Genomic DNA, 12,585 nt, shown 5'->3' on the forward strand with positions numbered 1-12,585 from the left:
GTGAGCTCAAATCCCGATGAAAATAAAAGACAAAAATGAATATTTTTATGGAGTTGTGTTGTAATTACCCTTTGAAGTCTTTGGGGGTTTGATAGCATCACTTTACCTCGTAAACGACAAAAAATATTTGATTACTTTCTTTGGCAAAGTTTTAGCCCTTAATGACCCCCTTGGAGTAAAAAAATGTCGCAAAATAAATATCAATTTTTTTCATTTTTGGACCCGAACATAAACGTTTCAGCATACATCTTTGAAATAAAATTCTTCCCTGCCAATCGTATCATCTAACAATTCTAAGAAAAAGTCTGCTGCTTTGGATACATTTGAATGCAAGCAAGTGTACTTATGACCCGAATATTTTAGACACCGATAAAATTTCAGCTCAAACTGTTCAATATCAATTAAATCTGATAAAACGCTACGATTTCGTTCAGGGAGTTGAATACTTTTTGGCTGATAAACACTTTCTTGCAGATCTAATTTTTCAACATAGATTTTAATCGGCATCAGATTTTCAACAATTTGATTTTGTTCCGAGAAAGTGATATGTTAGTTTTGATACGTCGCAAATTCTAAAAGTGATATAGTGGTTTTTTCTATATGGGCTCACTATCATTACTCCTACGGTTGACAACTTCATCCGTACCCGTACGGATGCGGATATATATTTTATCCGTATCTGTTAAACTAAGTTCGCGAATACGGATGAATTGTATGTTCGTGGGATGTGTATCCGTGAAAAATTCTAATACATCCGTCACGATTTCTGTATTCACGGATAAAATATTTATCCGTATCCGTGAACATTTTTTTTTGTTGCTTTTATTCAACGTAAGTTGACATCATCAAGTTCCAAATTTCTTCAAATAAGAAAAAAACGAAGTTTATCGAAAATGAAAAATGCACCAATCGTCATGAAATTTTGTCTAGATCATTAAGTCCACAAATTTATTACGGAACGTAATAATGAGCTGAAGTAAAGGTACTGAAGTACCTTTCATCTCGTGAACATTATTTACTTCAGCACCAATTTGGTACAGGATACAGGCAACTCATACCGCTTATTAACATGTAACTTCACAAGGGGAGAATAAACTTCAATTTAATTTTTTATCAATCTTTATAATCTCATAATAAACAATGTTGGCAGGGGAGAGGTATGGATCACCACCATTATAACTTGCATCTTTTTTTCAAAAGGATTCGTAAAAAATTCAATTAATTTTATTGAAAAATAAAATAAAATTCCTTATCACAATTATCATCATTCCATTTTTAAATCTTTCCCCATCTGTTGCCCAAAATTTCTATACAATTCTCATTATTATTATTATTAACAGTGATGGTTTTTTCCTATCTGAATAGCGCTAGCTATTCGCAGCGCCTGTACAGCATTGCTGCCCAGATGCTGAATCGTAGCGGTTGCCGCACGCGCAACACACTTCGTTTGTACCACACAGAGCATATACGTTCGCGTTCGTTCTCTGTTCGACATGCGTTTGTATACTGACTATGGTATTAGTGTATCATACTCTGTGAGCTCACTGGTTACTTAGACTATATGACAATATGTTGTGTGGTACAAAACGCGTGCGGCAACCGCTTCGATTCAGCATCTGGGTAGCAATGCTGTTCAGACGCTGCGAATAGCTAGCGCTATTCAGATAGGAAAAAACCATCACTGATTATTAATTGGTTCACCAGATGGATTAGTGTAAGAGAATCGTTCACCGATGCTCATCCATTCAAATACATCATTTTCTAATTGAGCTCCCGATGTCCAAAAAGTACTTCTATAATAATCTTTTTCAGTAATTTATAAATATTATTGCCAGCTAAATGGGCTAAAACAATAGACGTTATTGTTTTAATGATGAATCCTAGGGGACATTCGTAGCAATTCTAGTAAGCTAGTTTTACTTACGTATTCGCTAATCGCTTACTAGTATTACTAGTGAGTACACTAGTGCTGCTAGTTTTTCTAGTGTTTTGAAATTACCTAGACGTATCGTATGATACATAAAAGAAACAAGTCGCTTAAGTCGCTTGTAAACGAACCAAGTGAATAGCGGAGACGCACGATAACGAAGTGAGTGTATTGCGGCAACGGATAACAACGTTCGTTGTCGCTATTCACTCACTTCGTTTTCGTGCGTCTCCGCTATTCACTTGGTTCGTTTGCAAGCGACTTACGCATGCTACAATATATTTTACATGCCTCAATTCATTTGCTTTGGACTATAATACGCTAGTGCTTGCTAGTCGCTGCTAGTTGCTGCTAGTTTCACTAGTTTTTCTAGTATGAATGTCCCCTAGGATGAATCACTTTTCTTGTTTTAATAGAAGTGATTGTTCATTATTACAATAACTTCTATTGTTTTAATCCATTTAGCTGGCTAACGTACTGTCAGCTCAACTGACCAGTTAGTTCAATATATTGTCTGGAAATAACCTTGATGTACTTATATAAGAACTCATATTCGTTATTAACAGAGAATGTTAAGTTTGTGTGCTTGTATAGTTTTAAAATTTACATAATGAATACATATATATATTAACGCATTTCTTCATTTCAAAACAATGTCACCATTGTTATGTCGAGTATACGCAGCATCCGAGCGAAGATATGCGTTAAATAGCAGTTATTAATATATCCGTATAGCAATAGCTGATATAGATAGTTAGCTAGCAACATTGTATGCACCAGACATTATATTTGGATATTTTCAGGCAGCTGATTCAGCGTCAGGCGTTGAAATGAAGTGAAAACAATAGAAGTAATTGTTACGGTTATAGAAACACTTACATTGTTACAATCATTATAACATAATCACTTCTATTTTTTCACTAAATTTCAGTGTCTGATGATAGCTCCATGAGCTGATTCATCTGGCAAGATAATGTCGAGAACACACAGGCGCATACTTCTCATTGATAATTTACTTTAATATAAAATGTGAGTAGTTTGCAATCGGAATGACCTGAATCCTTGATTCGTCTAATTATTTGGTCTTGCCCTTCACTTGATGTAATGCTAGCCAAACTCATGCCAATGGAACGGCAGCAAGAGAAAGCTTTGAGCCACTTTGCCTGAATATATGTGTTTGGAATCAAATCATTTTTCTTCATCAACTCTATAAAAGTTACTCTTCAAAATATTTACCTTCAATGCGACGATATGATATTTCTTGTTACAATAGTATCCCCAAAAGTCGGTGCTGTAATACAATAAAGATTTGAAGAAAAATCGAATGTATGAAAAATAGATTAGTTTTTTTTTGTGATAATTTCTTACGTACTCAATAATGCGAACAGTAAAACGCTTAAAATTATAATTGGCTTCATTTTCAATTTGATACTTTTGAATTGTCTTGAAGATTTGGTGACGAATATGTGAGATGTAAAAATTCTCACTGTAACGCAATACTGGACATCTGAAAATAATCTAATATAAATTTTCGGCTATGTACTCAAAATGCCGCAACCTCGTTTTTTTCAATACTCCCAATCATCTGTACAACATTTTTTTCGGATAATTTAATATATGTAGGTCCCTGAATTATCGATATTTTTTCATATGGAAAATGATTGTGCCATGCATAAGAATACAATTCATTGGTGCAGTTTCCTCAAATATTTCTGCTATAAATTCCAAAATATTGCGTTGTTTAAGTAAAATGAATGAAACAAAATGACCTTTTAGACAAAAATATTCGTTTATTGTGTATTCTTTTGCGGAGAATAAATCAATAATTCTATGCATATGCAATAAGAAAACAACGGAAATGAAAAGAGTTCAAATCAAAACTAGAGTGTATCACATTGAATTCAATAGAGTGTTCATGACATTAAAAAAACAGAGTCTTTCATTGCATTTTGTTCACTCGGATTCGGACCGTTTCTTTAATGCTTTTAGTGGTGAATGTGTTGTTGGTCTGTTGCTTGTGTTTTGATAGATAAAAGCCGATATTGCATCACTTGAGTTGCGATCAAAGTATTTCGGTTCAATATTGATGGCAGGCAATGTAATGGAATTTCTCAATGGTCGTGTGATTGGTACAAGAGTGGCGGTCTTTATTCGAATCATATTCGATTTGTTTGCCGTCATTGTGTTCAGGTCACCAGTTTCACTTTTCAATCGGGGTATTTTGATAAAACGAGCTGAATAAGGTACTGAATGCAGTCGATCCACATCAAACGATCCATACAATTTTTCCGCAAATTGTGTTCCAATATCATAATTACTTCGAACCGACACCATTGCTGATTTTAAATTGTGTTTTTTGCGATTTTGCATTGCTTGTGTGTAATTTATTTCAGCTTGATTTGTTGGGCATGTACTTCGAATAGCATAGGCAGTTCGGCTATTTTGCGCTCGTCGTGATAATAATGGTCCCGACGTAATTCTTAAACATTTCTCAATATCATTCGCTAGCGTTCCATTTCCAGTCAACGCGCCGTCTTGATATCGATCGTCTCGATTTGCATATAGAACGGCTGATTTTCGTTCGTAATGTGTTGGCGGATGTATGGCAAGTATTTCCTCATAATTTGCATCGTTCGTCGATACATTGTTACCGAAATAAATTGGCATTTGTTCGCCAGTAATTCGCAAATATGGAAAATGATTGGTCCATTCGATGATTTCATTCCGTAGCTTGATGTCATTTGTTGGTAAACTTTCTTCGCCATAAAACATTCGTTCGACCCTTTCCCACAGCTCTTGATTTTGTTTGACCACATCTTCGGCCCAGGGAATCGAACTGACGCTACTACCATCAAAACTGGCACTTGGCGATGTAAACCAATAGTCATCAATAAAATCTTCGGAATCGGATGTTAGATTGATGTCAGGTATTTTCAATTTTTCCATGATGATTACAATGTCGACGGTCACTCACATTTTTTCTTTTTCGTTTCGTATGTGACTGAATCGTGTTGAATCGTTTTGAATTCAATATGGAAAATACCAAGTAAAATAAAAACAAATCGAAATTAAACGAAACGCATAAGATGACAGTGAAAATAAAATTGAATTGGAATTATTCGCACACAGTCTACATCACTTTACACAACATTGAATTTTAATATTGAGAATGGACAATTTTCGATCCAAATGTGAAATAATTCGTCGATGTCACAATGTTTGGTCTTTGACGAAAGATTGTTATGTCAAACCAACATTTATTCAAAATAAAGTCCATCGATAAAAATGAAGGGAGAAAAAAAAACACAAACAAATGAGCCAAACAACCAGCAAACAAACAAATAATGATTTTGTTGTAGTAGCTGTTGTCAAGGAGTTTTGAATTCGATATTGAAAAACATTGACAATACTATTTATTGCAGTTAAATCTCCATTAAAAAATTATTGAAAATATTGAAATTAGATTCATTTCATTTTTTACGGAAAGAGTCGAGAATTTTCTTTAAACTCCCATTTGAAACGATCACGATGAAATGTTTCATTTTCAAACAGCAACGACGAAAAAAACAACGTACTAGATCTCTACGTGCAACACGTACAAATTGAACATAGCGTGCACATTCTGTCAAATTGGAATTCTTTCGGAAATTTGTTTGAGTGTGATTTTTTGCTTGATGACATTAAGCCTCAAGTGAAATAAATCTAATAGAAAATAATATTTCAAAATCAAATATAAATGTACAAACGTAATATTGGTAAGTGAAAATTGAATGAAATTTAACGGTTTGCTGTGCGGGTAAAACAAAATTTGCTCAAGGTTATGTTGTTGTTATTATTTTTACATTACAGTGAATGTATTCAAAATCAAACCAATACACAGCTATTTTCGCTCAATACAACTGAACCGAATAATGTCGACAAATACAAGCGGCGGTCCCATCGAACAGGCTATCACAGAGGCAATAACAACAAAACTTGAGCCAATCCATTTGGAAATTGTGAACGAATCGTATATGCATAATGTTCCAAATGGTGCCGAAACCCACTTCAAAGTGTTGGTGGTGTCGAAAAAATTCGAATCACTACCACTGATAAAGGTAAATTGAGCCAAACATGCATTCATTTTCAAGTAACTGCACGATTTTCGATTAACATTCTCGGCTATTTCGGTTTTCTTTCCCCTCGCATTGAATGACGTACAGAGACATCGGCTGGTGAATGAAATAGTTAAGGAAAAATTGGATGGAGATTTCGTGCATGCATTGTCAATTGAAACGAAAAGCCCGGCTCAATGGAATGAAAACTACAAAATGGATCCGAGTCCGAATTGTAAAGGTGGCTTTGGCAAATAATAAAAAAAGTACAATGAAAATGGACAAAATTGCAACGGAAATTCGCCTTTCGCAACAGATCGAGAAAGTGATATGCCGTAAAACAAAATACAAACACAGCAACAATTGTTTTATCCTCTTTTTTCTATAGACATATTTAGAGATAATCTTGATGTAAACGAATTAGAAACTAGAACTCATTTGAAACGTTAATTGTACGCAACATAATCAAATAGATGAATGCAAAAAAACTAGTTATGACTAGAATTAATCTAGTACGAAAAAGTAATTGACAGTTCTCAGTTTCATTTCTCTATGAAAAATAGTAGATGTCGTCAATATCCAGAAGAAAAAGATGCTAATAGCAACAAGTTATATATCAACTAATCGAATGTGTTTTGTTCGAAACAAATATAAACTATTCCATTTTTTATTTAATTCAAAGTTTATTTCAAAGCATTTGGTGTTTTTAAAATGGATGGACAAAATTCCAACCAACAATACTCGTTCCCAGGCACGGCACAACAACAAATCGTTGGTCAACAGTATATACAACCGCATGCGATGGCCCCACCATCAACATCCAGTCTTGTTACCTCTGCAGATGAAAGGCGCCGATCCCATGGTGATTCATCGAATTCGGATTCCGATGCGATAAGAACAACTCCAACAACGGGTAATGAACGATACAAAAAATCACCACTTTCTAAATCAATGGACCAATTCAAACATGCCATTCACAAACTTGAAGCGGACATTGAAAATTATGTTCGGTAAGATTTACTTATATTATGAATTTTATTAATATTTTATGAATTTTTACTGAACATTGTTGTCTTCTTTTTACAGAGATAAAGAGAAAGATAACAATATGGCGAAGTTACAGAAAACACGTACATTCATCGAAGGAACACTCAAACAAATACACAGAATTCAGTAAGCATTTGAAAAAATTTCAATATGAAAATGAACTTTAATTTAAATTTTCTTCAATATTCACAGCACTACAGTCTATGAAGCAATTGAGGAACCGAAACCGATGGAGCCAATTGATTCTTTGAAGGAATATTTGGTTCGAAATGGCCGGCAACACATTGTGACGGCGTTTGAACAACAACAACAACAACAACGAATTTAAAGTCCAATCCACCAAAAATAATTAACCCATCGAGTGCTCTAAGTTCAGTTTTTTTAATTATCGCCTTATCAAGCCCTTCAAAAAATATCGAATAAAGCCAATCTCACCATAATCTTGATGTAAAATAATTAGAAACTTAAACTCATTTAAAACGTTAATTGTACGCAACACCTTAGTTCAAAATTAATAATTAACTTAAAACGTAAAATATGTTTGTTTTTGTTTTTGTTTTTAATCTTCGATCCAATGATCATATACTGAACATTTTACAATTATAAATAGATTTCTTTTTGTTTTCATTGAAAATTCAAATGGGATTATTAAAGCCGCAATTCACCGTCATTCTCCGTGAAATAAACCATATCAGCCAGTGATTGTTCGCAAATAAGCTCTTCAACTCGTTCATTCATCTGCCAATTACACATAGAATAGAATTAATGGAAATGGGTTCATGTTGAACTGTTTCAATTGAATATTTACCGCTTTGCATTTGAATTTCTTTTCAATGTTTGGATATTTGAAACTCGGTCCAAAGTTAACGCTTACAGTTGCATTTTTGTAAATTGAAATCGCTGGATAATAGGCACCGCCGTTTATATTTTCAAATGCTACTCCCTGAGATTCGCCATTCTTAAAAAAAATGATTCTGCTGCCGGGCACTGTTTTTAGATTCTTTAACGCTTCCGTTATCTTGTCTTTATCTTCATAATACAAATGGCTCTTGAACTTCACCAGCGGCTGAGAAATTGAACAAAACAAAGGAAAAACACAGAAATTAGAGAATGTGAAAATTGGTAATTTTGCTTGAATACATACTCGATCTTTGAAAGTGTTTGGCATGTAATCCCGATTTGGTCCGGTTTCTGGCAAACAAATAAGAAAGCCAAGTGTATCGCCTTCGCTGTATCCACCGGGACTGCATGATTTTCCAAATGATTCATGAAATTTGGTACCTTTTCGTGATCGCCAAGAATAACCAAATTTATCATAACCTAATGGTGCTTGTAAATTGGCATATTCTTGTCCCCATCCAATTCGTGTGGCCGCACCTTCCGGCATTTCCTCGATCGTCACCTCAAAATACCATTTTCCACGTGTCACAACTAAAAATAACACACACATTTATGAAATTAGATCACATTCATGCAAAATAAATAAAAGAAAATTTCAATCGTTTACTTACAATGCGATGCACGAATCATGCAATATCCTTTTTCACCAGTGACCGCCAGCCGATCTTCGGCCACCTTCAATTGTGGTGCACGATCATGAAGTGCTAACAATACTGAATTCGGTGTGAGTGAACGATAAAGCCAACCAGGTATCGGTTTGCCAGCCCAATCGGCACTTTCGTCAAATTCTTGACGAAACGGTGCATGTGGATCTGGTTCAGCTAGAATATATCGATATCCATCCTTATTGAATGGATGCTCCAATGGATAACCATGGGCCGGTAATTTAACATTAGCTGTGATATCGGAACTTGGACGACCTTTCTTTCCGGTGGGTCCTTGATCACCACCAGGTATTTTCCGTTTATTTGGTCTTCCTTTTGTTAAACTTGCTGCAATACGGAATAAAAAAAAATTATTGTGTTAAATCGTTTGCGCATTCAATTTTATCATAAAAAAAAGAATCGGAACTGTGCAAAAAAAATGTCATCTAAATGAAAGTGGAACAATGCTGTAATGTTGTATGTATTAAGGGAGGACAGTTATACAGTGACAATGTTGGCAAGGAATTATTGTGCCGTCAAATGTCAAATGAACCGATGCGCGCATGATGTGTGTGTGTGTGTGTGTGTTTGGTTATGATATAGATGTGATTAATATGTGGAAACATAGGCTCGAAATGATACATACGTGTACTTTCCTCCATTGTTTGGTTATAGCAGCGGAAGTGAAATGTGTGCTCGTTTTTTTTTTTTGAGTTCAAACCCTCCGGACAAATGATAAAGATTAATTTATGATGACGATGTTAACGACGACTAAACCATCAAATCTTTCCAGAACACACCCTTTGTGGCAGATAATATAACAAATAAAAAATCAACAAAAACGAAAAAACAAAATCAATGCTTTTTTCTCCACTCTTCGGTTGTTTTCATCATTCCTGCTGTTTTTTTTTGTCAATGTCGATAATTGTTGTGAAACAAAATATTGATAGGTTCGTCTCTTGTGTGTTTTCATGAGTGAGTCACAAATGGTTACAATGTAGAATATATCACACAAAGTAATAATTGAAATGGTCAAAATGCATTGATACTGACTAGTTTGAGTTGGAAATATGATAATGATGGTGATGAAACTTTGATGCGAGATTGATAGTTCATAAAATTTTAATTTTCCACCGTTAATAAATCTTTTTCTTTGTTTTTACTCAGGTGATGTCTTAATCTTAATTGACAATGTAAACTTTTCATACATTTTTGTTAAAACAATTTTATATGCCGTACCATTCCACAAACACAATACGAAATTTCAAGTCGTAAATATAAAATGATATATAAAAAAAAATATGTCTTGTGAAACGAAACGCATACACGACAAAATAAACAAAAACAAAAATAAAAAATAAAATCAAGAAATAAAAATGTTAGGTACACAAGTCTATCGAATAAATTAAAAATTGACTATGAATTATATGCGTTCGCATAAATACACAAGTTCGAATGGTGAACAGTACACACGGTAAAACGCAAACCAAATGTCGTAAGTAAGCTATACTATGTATTCCCCGTATGTATATTTGTGTATCAATCACACACATGCATAATTTACGACGAACCGTATGGAAAGAGAGCGAAAGAGAAAGAGCGATACGCAGAGAAAAGACTACATATATTGTATGTCAAATAAGGAGTGAAAAGGTGACACACAAAAACCAACCGATATCGTTTTTTTTCTTTCTTCGATGAGTATCTTTTCTTTTTGTTCTCTCAATTTATATTTCTTATCGAAATAAAAAAAACCAACCGAAACACACAACGTAATGTACGCAGAGAATGAGTAGAACAGAAAAAAAATTAATAATAATTGAAACAAAGTGCGAAGCACCAGCAATGACAGCCACTCTAAAGGCACACACTGAATATAGAACGAGCGCGATATGCGCGATCCACTAGCAAAACGCTTATGTATATTTATAGCATTTTTTAACAAATACACGTACAACATAAGAAGCTATGGCTCCTAGAACATATCACACACAATACACAGTACACAATTTCACATAATAAAATAGATCGTGTACACATAAGCAAGATGGTAAATGGAAGTGACGGTTTCAATACACAATAATTTGGTCATTTGTATCATTTTTTTAAAAAATCAAAACCATTATCATTTTGTTAATTGTTGTGTCGCCGAAGATTATTTTCAACACAGAATTTCTAATGTGTGGTTTTCTTTCATTTTGAGTCGGTTTTTTTTATCGCTACGGAGAAAATTTTCCACTTTACAGTTGATTTGAATCACAGTCGACGATGTTTGTATATATACCGAAAATAATAATACACTCGCCAATTATCAAACAGGCATTGTTTTTGTGTTTTTGTGTCTTTCATTCAATATAAAACAAAACAAACCGCGGATGTATATGAAATGGATAGGAATAGAAGTGGTGTTCGAATGGAAGAAAAGACTGATCGAAAGAAAAATGTTGAATAATCTCAAAGTGAATTCTAATCGTAACGATAATTACCTTGTGCGTATCCTTCGTCGGTAATTCGAAGTGTTCCACCTTTCACCATTGCTTCATAGTTTGGTTTGATTTGTGTGAGATCTTTTGTAACTAGTCCAAACATTTGCTGACCATCTAAACCATCTTCAAAAATGAACACCGCATTTTCCTTCAGCAGCGTCTTCTGTACTGTGCTATACCTATTTGATATTTAAAGAAAAACATTAAATTTTTGATAGTTTTAAATGTGAAGTCTGATTGAAAGTTTTAAATAAAAAAAAAATATCAAAAATACTTGCCATGATTGTGTCACACGGCGTGGCATCGTGGTCATTGACTCCCAATATTGTTCCATATATGGAATTAAATCTTCATCTTTATCAAAGACATACTTGAGTTTGCCTTTCTTTTGATGTTGCTGCTGTAAATTTGCGATGGCTGTTACACACATCTGTGAAATAGCTACAAAATCCGTAAAAAATCAGACCATAAACATTAAATCAAATCTAATATAAATTTCCAATTATCAATTCAAGTGAAAACATTCATCTTACTTGCTTGACATTTACGGAAGCTCTCCAGGCCGGTGGGTGAGCAATTTTTACAAAAGAAGATGTAATTTGTTGCGAACGGAATTAATTTGCCCATTTGAAAACCGATACATGATTCATGAAACCAGTGATAACATGTTGCGCATAACAATTCCAGGATATTTAAATTTCGGTCTTTGCCACTGTGAAAACGCATACAAACAGAAACATAATAATAGCCCAGTTAGTTGTTTGAATGTTTATCATATACATAAACGTCTATTCAAAATATTATTTGAGGTTAGGTTTCATTTGTTCTGTATTTCTACTCTCTCTTTTTTTTTTCTTGTTCCAACAATGAACTATTTAACATAGAAAAATGTCGCATTTTGACAAATTTCAATATTCGATGAATTTATCGACAAACATAAATATAAAATATTTAATTACCAATAACAATTTCCCGACGGTCTTTCATTATCGTCTGTTGTCTGATTACTTTTCGTCTCAAAATCCGAACGACTATCTTCACTTAAAACATCCATTTAATCGAATATTATTTTATTTGTGACACGAAATTTAAACAAAATTATTGATAGTGGCCAATTTATAAGACAAAACAATTCAGTCTTTTGCAATTGTGAATGTTGATACAAAAAATTGAGAGAAAATGAAACGTTTTTACAGTTTGCTGTTTGAACAGACTCAACTTCTGTTTACAACCAACTCTTGGTGTCAATGTTTTTGCTAAAGCACCTCGCAGACGACGCGCGCAAATACTGTATACTTGTTTATACAGGGTGTGTGATAAGTTCGCACCGAAATCACCGGGATAATGAACGAACAAACGTTCCGCATTTTTTCCCCCGAAATTTGATGTTGAAAATATGCCCGATTTTGGAATTAATAAATGATATTTTGTACAAATCATTCGTTTTAATTGATTGGATAATATTTTACATTTTGCAGTGAGAGTCT

The 12,585-nt window shown here is 33.9% G+C and overlaps 2 protein-coding genes across 4 annotated transcripts; one reads left to right on the top strand and one right to left on the bottom strand.

Annotated features, from left to right (window-relative positions):
• Positions 1 to 5,552: 5,552 nt before the first annotated feature.
• LOC116338348 lies at positions 5,553 to 7,524 on the top strand. Of its 2 annotated transcripts, XR_004200870.1 has the most exons (5): positions 5,553 to 5,682; positions 5,777 to 6,024; positions 6,130 to 7,031; positions 7,108 to 7,194; positions 7,261 to 7,508. XR_004200870.1 is itself a non-coding variant. In XM_031763549.1 (3 exons), exons 1-3 carry the CDS (start codon positions 6,733 to 6,735, stop codon positions 7,394 to 7,396), a joined length of 522 nt encoding a protein of 173 aa, XP_031619409.1. In that variant the 5' UTR covers positions 6,279 to 6,732; the 3' UTR covers positions 7,397 to 7,524. The 2 variants fall into 2 exon arrangements, 1 of the variants encoding a protein (XP_031619409.1); XM_031763549.1 differs by lacking the exons at positions 5,553 to 5,682; positions 5,777 to 6,024 and having other exon boundaries at positions 6,279 to 7,031; positions 7,261 to 7,524.
• Positions 7,525 to 7,608: 84 nt separating this feature from the next.
• On the bottom strand, positions 7,609 to 12,369 carry LOC116338336 (set1/Ash2 histone methyltransferase complex subunit ASH2). 2 transcript variants are annotated; one of them, XM_031763511.1, is made up of 8 exons: positions 12,058 to 12,369; positions 11,632 to 11,810; positions 11,377 to 11,539; positions 11,099 to 11,277; positions 8,580 to 8,960; positions 8,213 to 8,499; positions 7,877 to 8,134; positions 7,609 to 7,806 (listed from the first exon to the last, which is right to left on the bottom strand). In XM_031763511.1, the coding sequence occupies exons 1-8, from the start codon at positions 12,150 to 12,152 to the stop codon at positions 7,717 to 7,719; spliced, it is 1,632 nt and encodes a 543-aa protein (XP_031619371.1). In that variant the 5' UTR covers positions 12,153 to 12,369; the 3' UTR covers positions 7,609 to 7,716. The 2 variants fall into 2 exon arrangements, with proteins under 2 accessions (XP_031619371.1, XP_031619381.1); XM_031763521.1 differs by lacking the exons at positions 11,099 to 11,277; positions 11,377 to 11,539; positions 11,632 to 11,810; positions 12,058 to 12,369 and adding exons at positions 9,259 to 9,413; positions 10,285 to 10,299.
• Between the last annotated feature and the right edge of the window lie 216 nt (positions 12,370 to 12,585).

The sequence above is a fragment of the Contarinia nasturtii genome, unplaced genomic scaffold (assembly GCF_009176525.2).
Source record: "Contarinia nasturtii isolate CC-2019 unplaced genomic scaffold, AAFC_CNas_1.1 Cnas_scaffold_78, whole genome shotgun sequence".
Lineage (NCBI taxonomy): Eukaryota > Metazoa > Arthropoda > Insecta > Diptera > Cecidomyiidae > Contarinia > Contarinia nasturtii.

What these genes read in the sequence shown, in the direction of transcription:
- LOC116338348 (XM_031763549.1), top strand. Translation starts at nt 6,733, where the DNA reads ATGGATGGACAAAATTCCAACCAACAATACTCGTTCCCAGGCACGGCA. An exon ending in GACATTGAAAATTATGTTCG is followed by an intron (nt 7,032 to 7,107) that starts GTAAGATTTACT and finishes TTCTTTTTACAG; the next exon opens with AGATAAAGAGAAAGATAACA. An exon ending in AAACAAATACACAGAATTCA is followed by an intron (nt 7,195 to 7,260) that starts GTAAGCATTTGA and finishes CAATATTCACAG; the next exon opens with CACTACAGTCTATGAAGCAA.
- LOC116338336 (XM_031763511.1), bottom strand. Translation starts at nt 12,152, where the DNA reads ATGGATGTTTTAAGTGAAGATAGTCGTTCGGATTTTGAGACGAAAAGT. An exon ending in CATGATTCGTGCATCGCATT is followed by an intron (nt 8,500 to 8,579) that starts GTAAGTAAACGA and finishes TGTTATTTTTAG; the next exon opens with TTGTGACACGTGGAAAATGG. An exon ending in CAAACACTTTCAAAGATCGA is followed by an intron (nt 8,135 to 8,212) that starts GTATGTATTCAA and finishes TCAATTTCTCAG; the next exon opens with CCGCTGGTGAAGTTCAAGAG.